General features: G+C 43.3%; 1 protein-coding gene across 1 annotated transcript in view; it reads right to left on the minus strand.

The window, feature by feature from the left end:
- The window catches only part of FAM120A (family with sequence similarity 120A), a 53,713-nt gene that overhangs the window by 24,585 nt on the left and 14,944 nt on the right, over nucleotides 1-14,184 (minus strand). Inside the window, 6 exon segments of the mRNA XM_054076423.1 lie at nucleotides 2,221-2,308; nucleotides 3,822-4,105; nucleotides 4,841-4,941; nucleotides 5,968-5,980; nucleotides 5,982-6,065; nucleotides 6,490-6,613. Of these exon segments, the coding sequence (XP_053932398.1) occupies nucleotides 2,221-2,308; nucleotides 3,822-4,105; nucleotides 4,841-4,941; nucleotides 5,968-5,980; nucleotides 5,982-6,065; nucleotides 6,490-6,613 (694 nt within the window).

A 14,184-nucleotide genomic window follows, 5' to 3' on the forward strand; every position in this document is an offset into this window, starting at 1 on the left:
CTCCAGGAAAGCTGGGGAGGGGGCTCTGGATCAGCAAATGCAGGAACGGGACAAGGGGGAATGGGTTTTGAGCTGAAAGAGGGGAGATTGAGATGAGATCTTAGGCAGAAATGTTTTGCTGTGAGGGTGGGGAGGCCCTGGCCCAGGCTGCCCAGAGCAGTGGTGGCTGCCCCATCCCTGGAGGTGTTCAAGGCCAGGTTGGATGGGGCTCTGAGCAACCTGATCCATTGGGAAGTGTCCCTGTCCATGGCAGGGGATTGGAACTGGATGGGCTTCGAGGTCCCTTCCAACCCAAACCATCGAATTCCATGAACACAACTTCTGTAAGCATTTACGCTGTACCTCTCATAGATACTATCAAAACAGGTAGAGTTCATTCCTAAAAATCCTTATCTTCAAACTCAAAAGCTGTTTGTAGCTTAAGAGCTCAACCAGGTTTGTGCTTATAAACTGTTGCAGTAATAGCAAAAACTGTTGAGACCAAAATTTCATTTATTCATCTGATTGTGCATAGTTTCCCTGTTTGTGTAGGAAATTTCACATGCCTCCTAAGACTTGATGAGCAAAGCTGAAACAGAAATGGCCAAAAACATTGAATCCCACAGAACAACATCAAAAATAGGCCCAAGCAATCTCAGCTTGTTCACCTCAAACTCTCATAAAAAACACAAACCTGCACGTAAAAGCCTAAAACCCCACCCAAACTACAGCGCCCTCTGTAGGAAGGTGTGTGCTCAGCAGAAGCGCACTGCAGCAAAACAGGGCAGCAGTACTTTTCAGTTACTTTTTAGGCACACAAATGGGATGTTCTACTCCAGAGTACATAACCGAGACTCATTTTATTTGTAAAAATGAAAATATACAGAAGAAATGGTTAAAAACCTGTAGGCCAGCCCACTCCTAACACAAGATACTGATACAGAATGTACTTATCAACACGAGCTACCACAGCTCCAATCAGTTATATTATCACATATATTTCTCTATCAATTTAAAGATTTTTGTCCCTGCCTTCTACCATCCAACAACTGAAAGTCAGGGATGCTGGACCACCACCAGAAGTTTGCAGAACTGCCTGTTGCTTGGGGCACAGAGAGAAGAAGACAAAAACCCCCAAACAATGGCAATGCTTTCCCTGTGTTTAGCATACTCAGGTTCCTCCTGGATCCGTTCCAGCGCAATTCAAAGCACTAAGCTGCACAACTCCAGGCTCTGTACGTGGCCCATCATGCAGAGAAGGAAGGAATCTAATAGGCCAAATCAGCATTTGCATACGGTGACTAATCCACAGGCAGATACAGTTATCTTACCGGGCGTAGTCTGCAAAAATAACAACTGCTGAGGGGTGAAATCATCAGCTGGATAAGTGCTTAAGCACGAAGACCAGCTTTACAGGAATTTCTGTGCAAAAGGTAGAGGGAATATGTTCTGCCTGTCTGCAGCGTAAGTCACCAATGAGTGGGAGTTTGACACAAAAGTAACACTTGGTGTGCAATTCCATCACAAAGACGCAGAGGTACTGAGTGCAAATGTTTTGAAGGCTCTTCCTAAACACAGTTCAACCTTAGAATCCAGACCATCACACTCTTAATTTTAGAACAATTTTAAGTTTGAAAAGATTTAATAGGATATAAGTGCATTCTTTATCGAGGGCCATTATCTTATCCTCACCTGGTTAAGCAGCAACACACTCCAATTGGTCCCACAGAGCTATTTCAATGTGTATAATAGCATGTTCTTACCAGGTGGTTATAAAGGCATTTTCCTCCTCAGCTGAGCTTTAATGCACCTGTAACATCTGTGGCTCTGCTGAAAGGTGTGCTAGAGCATTTTTCTCTTTGCTGTAGGTTGTGGGACACAGAGCACGATCCCACAACACTCAGACTGCTCTGCTCCTTCGGGAAGATCAAACTAACGTACTGCCGTAAACTCAGACGGCGATATCCAACGGTGAGGTTGTCAGCTAAGGAGTAAAGCTTACTGGTTTCTTTCTATTTTATCTCTAGTATTTTCTAACACATCCTATTTAACTTCCATTTTCATCTATATGCTACAATATTCCTTGGAAAATGTCTTCTCTCCTATTAGTTTGTAATTCACTAAAATGTGTAAAAATTTAAACTAAATCCTACGGATTTATATTGAAAAATTCTACTCAGAGTTTGCTGTAAGCTTCAATACAAAATAACAAATTCTGATGTTCAGAATGCGAGGAATTACCTTTGTTTGGTCTCCCAGCTCTCCACGCGTTTGACTTTCTGACTGGGTTCCTGGTTTTTCCCAGCCTATTTTGTTCCCACTGACATGACTGAAGGACAACAAAGAAAAACATCGCATTAAAGTGCTGTTTGAGATACCTTGGGATAAATTCTTGGGGACTTACTGGAACTATGGGCCAGAGACCCTGATTTCTAGGAACACAATGCATTAGAAACATTGATTTCTAGGCGTCTCTTTGTAAGATACTTTAATACCAACATTTATTAATTCACACTATATCAACATTTTCCAAAACAGATTGGATGGGGCTTTGAGCAGGAGGAGGTGTCCCTGCCCATGGCAAGGGCTGGAATTGGATGGGCTTTAAGGTCCGTTCCAACCCAAACTGCTCGATGATTTGGATCATATTTTAAAGCTTTACATGCCAATCACTAAACAATGTCCATGCAGGGAAAATTCTTGGTTGAACTTTCAATATCTGTCACTACGTCAGGTGATTTCCCTCAACCAGAAGCCGATTGCTACAAACTGTGATAGAAACGACACTGCCTGGATCTCAGCTATTCAAAATTTATTCCATAAAATGCATAAACACTATCAGAAATGATGAAAAACGTTGTTTTTTTCCAAAGCAAGTATGTTTCCAGTTCCATACCCCATGGATGTCAGGCAAACTTACTCCATTTCTTAGCAAAACACATGACAATATTTGAAGTTGACAGACTGCATCACAAAACTGGTTCGAGCCATCATGCATGACTGCTGACACTCAGATTTAATACTAAGGAGGAAAACAATTGTGCCATTACCCATAGCCTCAGACTTCCAGAGGCAGCCACAGCTCTGCAGAAGCCCCAGGCTGTGGTTCTCAGACAGTAAAGCCACTGCATCTCGCAAGGGAAAGGAAAACGCTAGCTGCCTCTGTTCACATTCCCTCTTTGTAGGTTGGCAAGCAGTAATTAACTGGAGCCTGAGCAACTATATTGCCAAGGAGAGACACAGGAACCAGTGGAAGTCGGAAACACTTCCGTGTAGTAGCAGAGAGCAAACCCAATTCTGCTGCTGCTTTCTTCCTGTCAGTGACAGCTCTTAAGTCACCACCCTAAAGGCTGTATTCCTGACATTCACACCAGGTTCCTTTGCAAAGCCATGATACCAAAAAAATTACTAGTGTAAGCTCTACAAATTCAGTGAAGTTCATAGTTTTTAATTATGAAGCATGTGAAGTAGGAACAGAGCTAGAACTGGGTGATCTTTACAGTCCTTTCCAACCCAAATCATTCTATGATTCTGTAATAGTTCTTTTAGATAGAGTAAAGAACTGGAAGGCTTTGTGACATTTACCAAAATCTCAGTCTCTCCTCCCTATCAATAAAACGTAAGGGCAGAAGTGGGAAAACCACCTGACATTATTAGGTTTGCATTTCTGCTTGGTTAGGGATGGATGTGTTTGTAGTTATAGTGACCTAAAATTATTTTCTGAGGGTCTATAGTATCACAAAATGCAGAATTCTTACTTCAAGGATACTGGGGAACAATCTTGAAAATGAATTTATTGGAACAGAAGCCAAGCAAGAAAAACACCCTCATGAAAAACTTACTTCACTGCACCCCCATTGCCATCATCGTTGTCTGAGGATGAAGATGTAGAAGAGGCAGGAAAATAGGTTGAATCCACATGGTTAGGGCTCCCACTCTGAGCTGGATTTATTGGAGAAGATCGTTCATACAATGGTGTATGTTTTCCTTCATGAGGAATGTTACTGTAGTTGTTCTGCTCAGAAAGACTTTTCCCACCTGTTTCCAAGGTGATGGCTGGCTCAGAGAGATTGTATGGGTAAGGACCCTGACCTTGGGCCCCACCTGGACTGGACATCTGCTGGGCCTAAAACAAAGGGATCTTCCTTAAGGAAAAGCAACAAAATGTGTTTCTTTAAAGCATAATACACTACTGAATCAAGTGGCATTTTCCAAATATAAACTTTAAATCTCAGCCATCTTAGACCTAGAAAAATTGTTCTAGTAGATTTAGTCCAGAAGAAGGCCACAAGGATGATCAGAGGGCTATGGCACCTCCCGTACGAAGACAGGCTGAAAGAGTTGGGGTTGTTCAGCCTGGAGAAGAGAAGGCTCCAGGGAGACCGTAGAGCAGCTTCCAGTACTGAAAGGGGCTCCAGGAAAGATGGGGAGGGGCTCTGGATCAGGGAGCGCAGGGACAGGACGAGGGTGAATGGTTTTCAGCTGGAAGAGAGGAGATTGAGGTGATATCTTAGGAAGAAACGTTTTGCTGTGAGGAGAGGCCCTGGCCCAGGGTGCCCAGAACAGTGGTGGCTGCACCATCCCTGGAGGGGTTCAAGGCCAGGTTGGATGGGGCTTTGAGCCCCTGATCAGTGGGAGGTGTCCTGCCCATGGCAGAGGGTGCGGAACTGGGTGGGCTTTGAGGTCCCTCCCGCCCTAAACTGTTCCACAATTGTATGATTCTCTGGCATTGCTGTAGTTCCAGACTTCATCAATGAATGCCCACGCTACAAAGGTTGGAACACACCTTCCCATTCTAGTTTTTCGTTTGAGGAACACAGCTGGTTCCACCCAAGGACAAGAGCAGAGGGGTGGCACTTACCACAGGTTTTGCTTGTAGTGAGGTCTGTGGAATGTTAAGCATCTGAGAAGGAACATACGGTGGCACTATCCCAGGCATACCAAATTGATTTGGTCTGGCTGCTGCATCGCAAACAGTGAGGAGGGCAAAGAAGGAAAAAAAACCCAAACACTCATGAAACCTATTTGGCACACGTGTTACCTTTTGTGTCCTTTTGGTTTCATAGTTTGTTTATCCCTGTTCTGTTAGCACCACTGTTTTCTAGTCCCTGTTTGAGTCAGTTTTATTTATTTTGCCTTTTAATAAGAACACTTTGTACCTTGTGAAGATTATTTTACTTGTTTCACCTTCTCTCTGTTCTTTGTATCTCTCATAACCACAGATTTCTAATCTACCTGGGAATCGAGGGGAAGCTTAAAGAACACAAAGCCCAAGAGATGTCATACTGAAGAAGCTTGTGAAAACAACGCCATACAGACACAAATATTGGCACTTTTTTCTCATTTGAGTATTTGACCAAGTATTTGCCGTAATGCTCTTAAACACAGGTCTTGAAATATAAATAAAGACACCCCACCCACAGAAAACAGAAGGGAAAATTGTGTTCATATCCCAGCACGGTAACTAAATTAGAGAAATAACGAGGTACGTGCAGTGAACCCTGCGATCGTACAGGTAACTTGTAATTAATTTTGAGAATCGTCTTCAATGCCAGAGCAATTCACAGCTGCAATATAAGCAGGTATGCTATGACATCAAAAAATCCAAGACTAGAAAGGGATTTCTAAAATGCATCAGGTCATGCAGGGAGAAACAAGATACAGGTTTCATGGAACAGACACAGAAACTGTCTTCACAATGAGGACCGGTCACTGCATTTCAGCTCTTTACAGCACCTTATTCTCAGGTGTCCTAACGCCAGAGCTGATGCAGCAACAGCCAAGAGTCCAGGCTGTTCTCCTCTCTTTGGGAAAAGATCACAACCTCTGTATGTCTGCCATGAAAACCTTGTGAGAACTCATATTCAGGGTTAATGACAAGTACCAGAGAATACAAACATTTCTATAAGAACTCGCTAAAAAATGCTGTTCCAGATTTAGGGTTATACCAGGTTTCAGTTAAAACGAATTATTTCTCTCACTACTTACCTAGGTAATGTGGTTGGATGAAATGGCATAGGTTTATTAGTTGCTGAGTAATAAGCAACTGCTCTCTTGAATCGAGTAACTTTGTCATCTGTTCTAGACTAGAAATGAAAAACAAATGTCAGGAGCCAATCCAGGCACAACACCCCTAGGTCAGCACTGCGCTGCAGAGCTGCCAACGTACTTCACACACAGCATTACCGCCGGCAGAGCTGGAGTGCTCTGCTCAGCACAAGGAATACCACATTGATCCATGCCAGGGGAAAGCTTGAAAATGCTTCTTTCAGGTACCCCTGGCTGCACAAAGCTAGATAACAACCCCCCTTTGGCTATTAAAGAGTTAACTAAAAAGCACTGAGGGTAAGTACAGCATTTTTACCTTCAGAAAGTTAGTTTGGTATCTAAGACACCACAACTACCAACAGATTCCTACAACGCCATTTTTATATAACGCAATTCTGCCACATAAACAGAGCACAATCGGTTTAAAACCCTCCCGAACCGACATTTTGCTTTATACTTTACCTGTGAATGTTGAAAAACATCTTTTGCTATGGCATCCAAATCAGTGGTGTCCTGAATGTTACGGACGTAGTCAGCTACAGCTTTGATCACTACGTCACAAGGTGGTAAAACTAACTGGTGAGGCACGTACCTGTGCAGAGAGACACAGAGTGGGATGAGACCACAGTGCGGCCCAGGGGAACCTCAGCTACAGCACAGAATTCAGCTCCTTATGCATTGAAAATACATCCAACAAATCCCATGTTGCTGGATTTAGCATCTAAATATTTTGGGGCCTTCCACCTTAAAACCTGAAGGTTTTAAGACTTCACCTTAAACAATGATCCATACGTTTATATACACGTGAAACTCCTCTTCTATCTAAATATTTGCTGACCACATCCAACACAAAACAAGGTCAACAACGCTCCTTGTTTACTGCTTCCTAGGTGGGCATCTCCTCTAGTGCAACAGGCTTTATCTAACGTGGATGCATCTTTTTTTCATATACTATATACCTATATGACAGAAAACACTTTGTTTTGACACAGCTTATATTCTGAAAGTGAAGTGGCATCAGAAGTGATGGACAAGATCCACTGGGAGCAGGAACATCTCTGTGTACGCAGAAACGGGAGGATTTGGAAAAAGAATGGAGAAAAGGAGTATCTTGAGGAAACTTATTTTCAAGGTTCTCCAGAAACTGGTCTATAACTCATTATTTGAAGATTAGAGTTTGATAATTAGTGTTTTCAAATTCTGTATGTTTCCTCATCTGTAGAATATACTCACACAAGAAAAGAGGTTTTTTTTTCTTCATATAGCATTGCATCACCAAAGAATGAGGTATGGAATTCTCTTGTTGCTACCACCTGAGCAGAGTTTACTTTCTTTCTCTCTCAAGTACCTCACTCTGGAGATGGTTACAGGGCGGGTTACTCTTTTTGCAGACACAGAGGGAAATTCTTAAGATAATTCCATTGACAAAAATCATTTCAATACTCTGGCATTAAAATAATTGATGTTTCCCCACCCAACGGCAGATGTGTCTGACCTCTCACAGGCACCAACTGTTTTCAATGGATGAGAAACACGCGTTTAAGCGCACGCTAAAGATTTCTCTGGAGTTTAAGACCCAAGCCCATCCAGACTATAGATCTATTTACAAACCCAAGTCCACTCATGATGTCAGGAAAATCATGAACCCCCAGGGATTCACCAAGCACTGACTCAGGCCTTGGGTTTGGAAAGATAAGAATCAGTTTGTACTTAGCAGAAGACCTCTCTTTGTACTAACGAGAAAGAGTTGGAAGAACTTCGTGGGAAGACATCCAAATCCCAACAGACAAAGCTCCCACAGGCGGATATACCGTACCAGGAAGCTCTAGACTCAGTTGTTGGCCTGATCCCTTCTCGGTGTCCACACGGTCCATGCCGGAGCAGCAAGGGGCAGCTTGATTTTTGCTTTAAACCTATTTTACCTGCCTATGCAAAACCAGTGCTTCTAGACTCAAGAGGTTGTTATAATTATTTAACAGCTCTTTTGATTAAGAGAGGAGAAATTCTGAAAAATCATAGTGCTTGCATTCTCCACAGAGGTCTCCTACACTTGCAATTCACGCTTGTCAGAAATGTTTATGCAGAATTCTGATTAATACTTCATTAGTTTTATCTTTGCAGCTTTAAAATCTGTACCACAACTCTTTCTATTTTCTATGGACACTACCATATGGCATTCTTTTCTTTCCTGCCCGTATTTGATCCAACAATTATGCAATTGCTTTGATTGCCTCCTTCATATTTAGGACTGTGGAATTTTTGCCCAGTTTCCCACTTTTATTAATTTCCTCCCCTAATGTCTACTTTTTACAAATGCCAGAATATTCACTCTGGTCATTCTCTACCAGAGCTGAGCAACACAGTTCACGAGCCCAAATTAAGAGCAGTTCTGTTCAGGGCAGTTTGTAACACAGTAATTATTTCCATTTAGACTGTAAATTCTAAACTTTCATTAGCATGCATTCTGAACATGCACAACAATACTAAACACAGATCTCATCCATGTGGAATATTGATGATGAAATATTGAGGATAGAATTTGGCACCCAATCTGCAGACAGAAGCGGCAGATTTTTTCTTTAGAAGTCGTTTTACAAACACCTACCATTTCATTTGTGCATGCAATTACACCTCTCTGAGGCAGCTGAATCACAACATGGCTGTGTCACTGCAGACAGAGCCCCCTGGAGGAAACCCTGCATCCCTAACCAAGTGCTTCTGCAGCCACTGTTTAAAAACACGAGGGATGCAAGGAGTGAGCCATCCATCAGTAGTTTTACGTGATCTCCAGGACAGTAATATTTAATAACTTGTAAGCATTCAGCATAGAGAAGAAGACACCCACATCCCATCACCCCTGCACTAACACTCATCTCAGAGCCCCCGACAGAGGAAGCTCAAGCAAGACCCGTTAAGAGCTTGCTGTGCACATGCCCCCCAGCTCAGTTGCCGTTAAACAGCCTGAAGGCCTCATGGAGCACATCCTTAATTTCCTGAACGAGACCTTCCAAAAGGATACATTAAAAAAGTATGGAAGTATATATATTATGGACTTAGAGGCATTTCAGATATTTGGATTTTATTTTCTTTTATCCAATCTTTCAAAGACATAGAGTCCAGATGTGAGAATACCCTCAAAGCTTAAAAGGCTGTCACCTACACAGAAGCCAGAAACACAAAGTGGAGCAATAAGAGGAGCTTTCCTGGTATTAAAGAAAAGATTTCTATTCACTTTAGAAATTTCCAGAAACTCAAAATTGTAGACTTTATACTGAATCATAAATTATCTAATAACATGTCACTAAAATATACGCTGTCTTACTGAGTGTTTGGGATGGGAAAAAGACAACAGCAGAAGTTACAGAAAAAGCTGTTCATGATTCACTCTTATTTTAGTTCCACACAAAGCATTTCAGAGCAAAGGCAGCATCGTATTTTACCAATTCCTCATTATAAAAGATTTCTTATACGGTCTTCTCTGACTTTTTAGCAGCCTCCCAGTACTGGAAGGGGCTCCAGGAAAGCTGGGGAGGGGCTTCTGATCAGGGATAGGAAGAGGAGGGATAGTTTTCAGCTGAAAGAAGGGAGACGAATATGAGATCTTCAGAAGAAATGTTCTCCTGGGAGGACAGGGAGGCTCTGGCCCAGGTTGCCCAGAGCAGTGGTGGCTGCCCCATCACTGGAGGTGTTCAAGGCCAGGTTGGATGGGGCTTTGAGACACCTGATCCAGTGGGAGGTGTCCCTGCCCGTGGCAGGGTGTGGAACTGGATGGGCTTTGAGATCTCTTCCAACACAAACCATTCCATGATTCCTCCTAGAAGCTTTTTTTAAAGAAAATTAGCCTCACAGAAGAGTTTCAGACAAGCAAAAACATGGAAAATCAGTTGTGAAAAGGCAAATGTGGAGGAGGATCATACACTTGGAGATGATTACGTTAGAAAGTGCAATGGTTGTGAAGGATCACTACAATTTCATGACAGATTACTGACAAAAATCACAACTGCGCTGTTAATGCACTCTGAGGAGATGAGGTGGGGAAGGGAAGTGAACGCCACAGAGGTATTTTGTGAAAATGAGAGGCAGGGAGCAACACTGCAAGCCCGGGAGCTACAAGATGTCTTGGTTTTGACAAAATAAACCTGCAAAAGTGCTTTATTGACAGAGAACAGACTCACATACATGTAACTCCATGGAATTATTAGGACACTGTAGAAGGTGCCTAAACTACACTTGGGAAAAGCTGCCCCAATTCTAGGACAACTCCACTTGCTCACTGCCTCCAGGAAGTGAAGCCTTGAAGAGTCATCAACAATGTGTACCAGCTGTTCTGCCTGCTGGAGAACAGATAACCAGCTCCACTTTATTTTCAAACCATTAGAAATGAGACCTCAAATGTTCAGTTACTGTGAGGCGACACACAGGAAACTTTCATATCTTCAGCCTTTGAAATAAAAGAAGAACCCTACAAGAAATCTTCTGGGTCTTGTGATTTTTGTTTAGTAATTCCTACTAGAGATCACATTCGAACTGTTTGGATCTTGTCTCGGCCTTTGAAGGTTAAAAACATTTCATCTTGCAAGTTTGTAGTGATCTAACGAAAAGCTTTCTGAAGAGGAAAGAAGTTCCCTGGATGACTTCGAATCCTCTCAAACCAGCAAAGCTCAGCTTTTCCTTGAAGACGGGTTTATTCAATTAGAACATTCCTCCTCCCTCCGGATGGCTGGGAAATGGATCTCTTCCTTCTTCTGCTTGTCTTGATGGTAACACCACACAACATGGAGATCACTGGGTAACAATTTATACGCATAGGACTTTGAGAAAGCCCAACATAAACAGAGGAACAGAAATGATGTCAGAAGGAAATGGGAGAGCAGAAACACAAGCCAAAGATGTGACACCGAGAGACAAGCAGTGTGACAGTCCTGCACACTACCACAAACTCGAGGGCTGGTCTTCCATCCCACAAGACCCAGACAAGCCAGAGGGATGAGCCAACAGGAACCTGCAGGAATTCAACAACTACGAAATCAAAGTCTTGCACCTGGGCAGGACACCCCCGGCTATTCTGCAGGCTGGAGTTGTGCCAAAAAAGGACTGGGGGGCTCTTGGAAGACATCAAGCTGAGCAGCAGCCAGCGGGACAACTTGGCAGCAGAAGCCAGCTACAACCCTGGGCCGTGCAGCAAGAGCATTACCATCAGATCGAGGGATCTCATTCCTCAGATCACTTCTAGAGCACTGCTCAGTTCTGGACTCAAGCCAGACACCAAAAAAGTTGAACTAGTTCTGGCAGAAGGCCATCAGGATGGTTACGGAGTTGGAGCACTCGCTCTGTGAGAAGAGACTGAGGGAGCTGGGCTTATCCAGCCTGGGCAGAGACAAGGCTTTGCAGATACCCGGTGGCAGCCTTCCAATAACCCACCAAAAACGTTATCAAGCGCATAGAGCCAGGCTCTTCAGTGCTGCACTGTGGAAGGACAAGAGACAACAGACATAGCCTGAAACAAGATGGGTTCAGAATGTATGCAAGGCAAAAACAGTTTTAACCGTTGGGACCGTCAAACCGCAGAGCAGGCTGCCCAGACAGGTTGCGCAGTCTCCAGCCGCGGAGATCTTCTAGACTAGTCTAGACAAAGCCCTGAGCAGCCTGTTCTGACCTCAAGACAACCATGCTAAAGCAAGAGCTTGGACTAGATGACTTCCTGACCTGCATCATCCTATGGTGACTCTTAGCATCAAAAAACCCAGACCATACTTACTTTAAGCACACCTTAAGAGTCCCACCTTTGTTATCTGAGAAGCAGTAAGTTACCCAAGCACCTACTTGGCGTCTTAAGTCTCCTCTGGCAGACACCCTCTGAAGTCAACAAACTGAGAAAGACAGGAATTTCCTAAAGCAATTCAGGGAAGGAGCCTAACCTGCACACTCTGGATCACTTTCTGGAAGCATTTCTCTCTGCCTCTATTGGGATGAAAAAAACAAGGAGATGAGCCGACAAATCTTGTCAGGTAAACAGAGATGTGGAATATTGGATGGTGAGCACATCAAAGGTTCCCCCCACACAGTCCAATGAATCTATCCTTTCAAGAGCATCCTTACGGGAAGATGATCTGACGCAAAATGAAGAGGGCAATCTCATAGAGTTCTCCTGCATACTCTTCAAAAGGAAGACTACATTAGGGCTTGTTTCTAAGGTTACCTTGTGAATCAAGATTCAGCACTTCTCCAGTGATACTCGCTCCCAAGTAGACACTAATTCGTTCCAGGGGATAAGGAGCTGCCTCCTACTACTATTCTGATAGTATTATACATTGATCTTGAGGCTCCATACTGGAACGGGCACCGAAGTGCCTTTGACTTAAAGACAAACCCCAAAGCACAGAGATAAGAAGCAGTACAATGCCAGTTCCCAAACAGGATCGAGCAGTCAAATCATTTATCAGGAACTCTATCAACTCCTTTCTTGTTTCAGCTTGTGATACAGGAGGTCATTTCAGTGACCTCTGCTCTCCGTCGGTCACAAAGATACAGGCACAGGTCCTCACATTCATTAGATCATTACCTGTTTGCACAGACACTCAGACAACACCCTGACTCAGACCGCCTGCAGTGCCAGGATTTGTTTCTTTTTCCCTTTTGCAGTAACAGCAATTCAGATTTCTCCATTTAAATATCCGTCCACAGAATGCACAGTTTTACTGAGGCCAATGGTCATTGCTGGTGTCTTCAGAAAGGCATGGCTTTATACAGCATCTGAAGTTGTCATCTTGGCTGCAGGTTTCATTTCCTTCTGGATGCGAAATATGAATTTTTGTACAGGTTTCCACTTCCCTTTCTTTTTCCCCATTTCTACTCTGCTCTTCTTAATGAACGTACCACCCTCACATCCCTCGTTAAAACAGAGGTGCATGTGCCTCAGTTTTGCTGGTTTCACCTATATTGACACCTGAGGAGATACCAATTTTCTATCAGTGAATACTGGTTGATTCTTCTCTAAGATTACACTTTCTCACCTGTGAGCCAAACAAAACTCCTCTCGTAGGAAGAGCAACCATTTTGCTCTGTCATAATAGAAGAGTGCGAAAGAATGCAGCAAACAAATTGTGCATTGTAAACTGTCACAGTTCTCGTCGAGAGCAACAAATCAGGCCACGGGGAACGGAATCTCTCAGCTGTGATGCTCACGGCCAGGGATACAGAAGATAAAAAATGATCAAAACCTTCCCAAAATGAGAAAAAGTTTTCTATCTCCTGAGTTGAATGAGGTGAAATTGGAGCCCTCCGTTCCCGAGGCAGGGAGAATACTCAGTAGTAACTCTAAACAGACACAACCAGCAAAGTTTCTATGTACAGTGCAGGGACGACATCCTGGGGAACCACAATGCCTCCTCCCGCTGTTTTCGTGACAGCTTGCACTGTTTGTAACTGTACGGAAAGCACTCCTTGCTACCAAGGCCGTGGCCAGTATAAACGTGTCTGTCAGGTTTCTTAAGCATTCATAAAATTTACAAGGACTACTTCCTTCTGCATGCCTCCAGTTAACAGAGAAGACGTCTCTACAGAGAGCTGCAATGATGTCATTGCCATACCAGGACATTAAATGAGATTAAATTGAATGAATGAGCCACTGAAACAAGTTATAATTTCAAACCATGAGCGTGGTTGAAACAAAAACCAATAGTTGTCCCATGATCAGCAAGTAATGAAGATTGGTTTCCTGCAGATGTTTGTTCTCATTGCTTTAGCTCTTCTTCTTGCTCTCCCTTTGACACCGTTATCAGCCAGGAGACAGAAACACCGCAGTTAGTTTGTGGCCATGTGCTTAACCAGCCAGCAAGCTGCTGTGAAATTAAACAAATCATGTGTTGTTCTGGCCTTTCTCTCAGTTAAGGGCACTAATTTGGGTCTTTTTCACCGATGGCAGTGTATCGTTTCATGGAGACTGTAACAGCCAAATGGGAAACCGCCTTTAAATCCGATTAACACTGGCCAACAGATTAAATCAACCAGGGAGGACAGCCTGAAGCAGCGCCAGGATGCTCAAAGGAAACAAGTTTCATTTCCTTCCAACATCAGCTACAAAGCCCAATTGGTGTTTCCACTGGAAACAACTCTAGAAGCAAAGATGACAAATATCTGATTTTCATTCTAGTGAAG

Source organism: Cuculus canorus, chromosome 11 (genome assembly GCF_017976375.1).
Source record: "Cuculus canorus isolate bCucCan1 chromosome 11, bCucCan1.pri, whole genome shotgun sequence".
NCBI classification, from domain to species: Eukaryota; Metazoa; Chordata; class Aves; order Cuculiformes; family Cuculidae; genus Cuculus; species Cuculus canorus.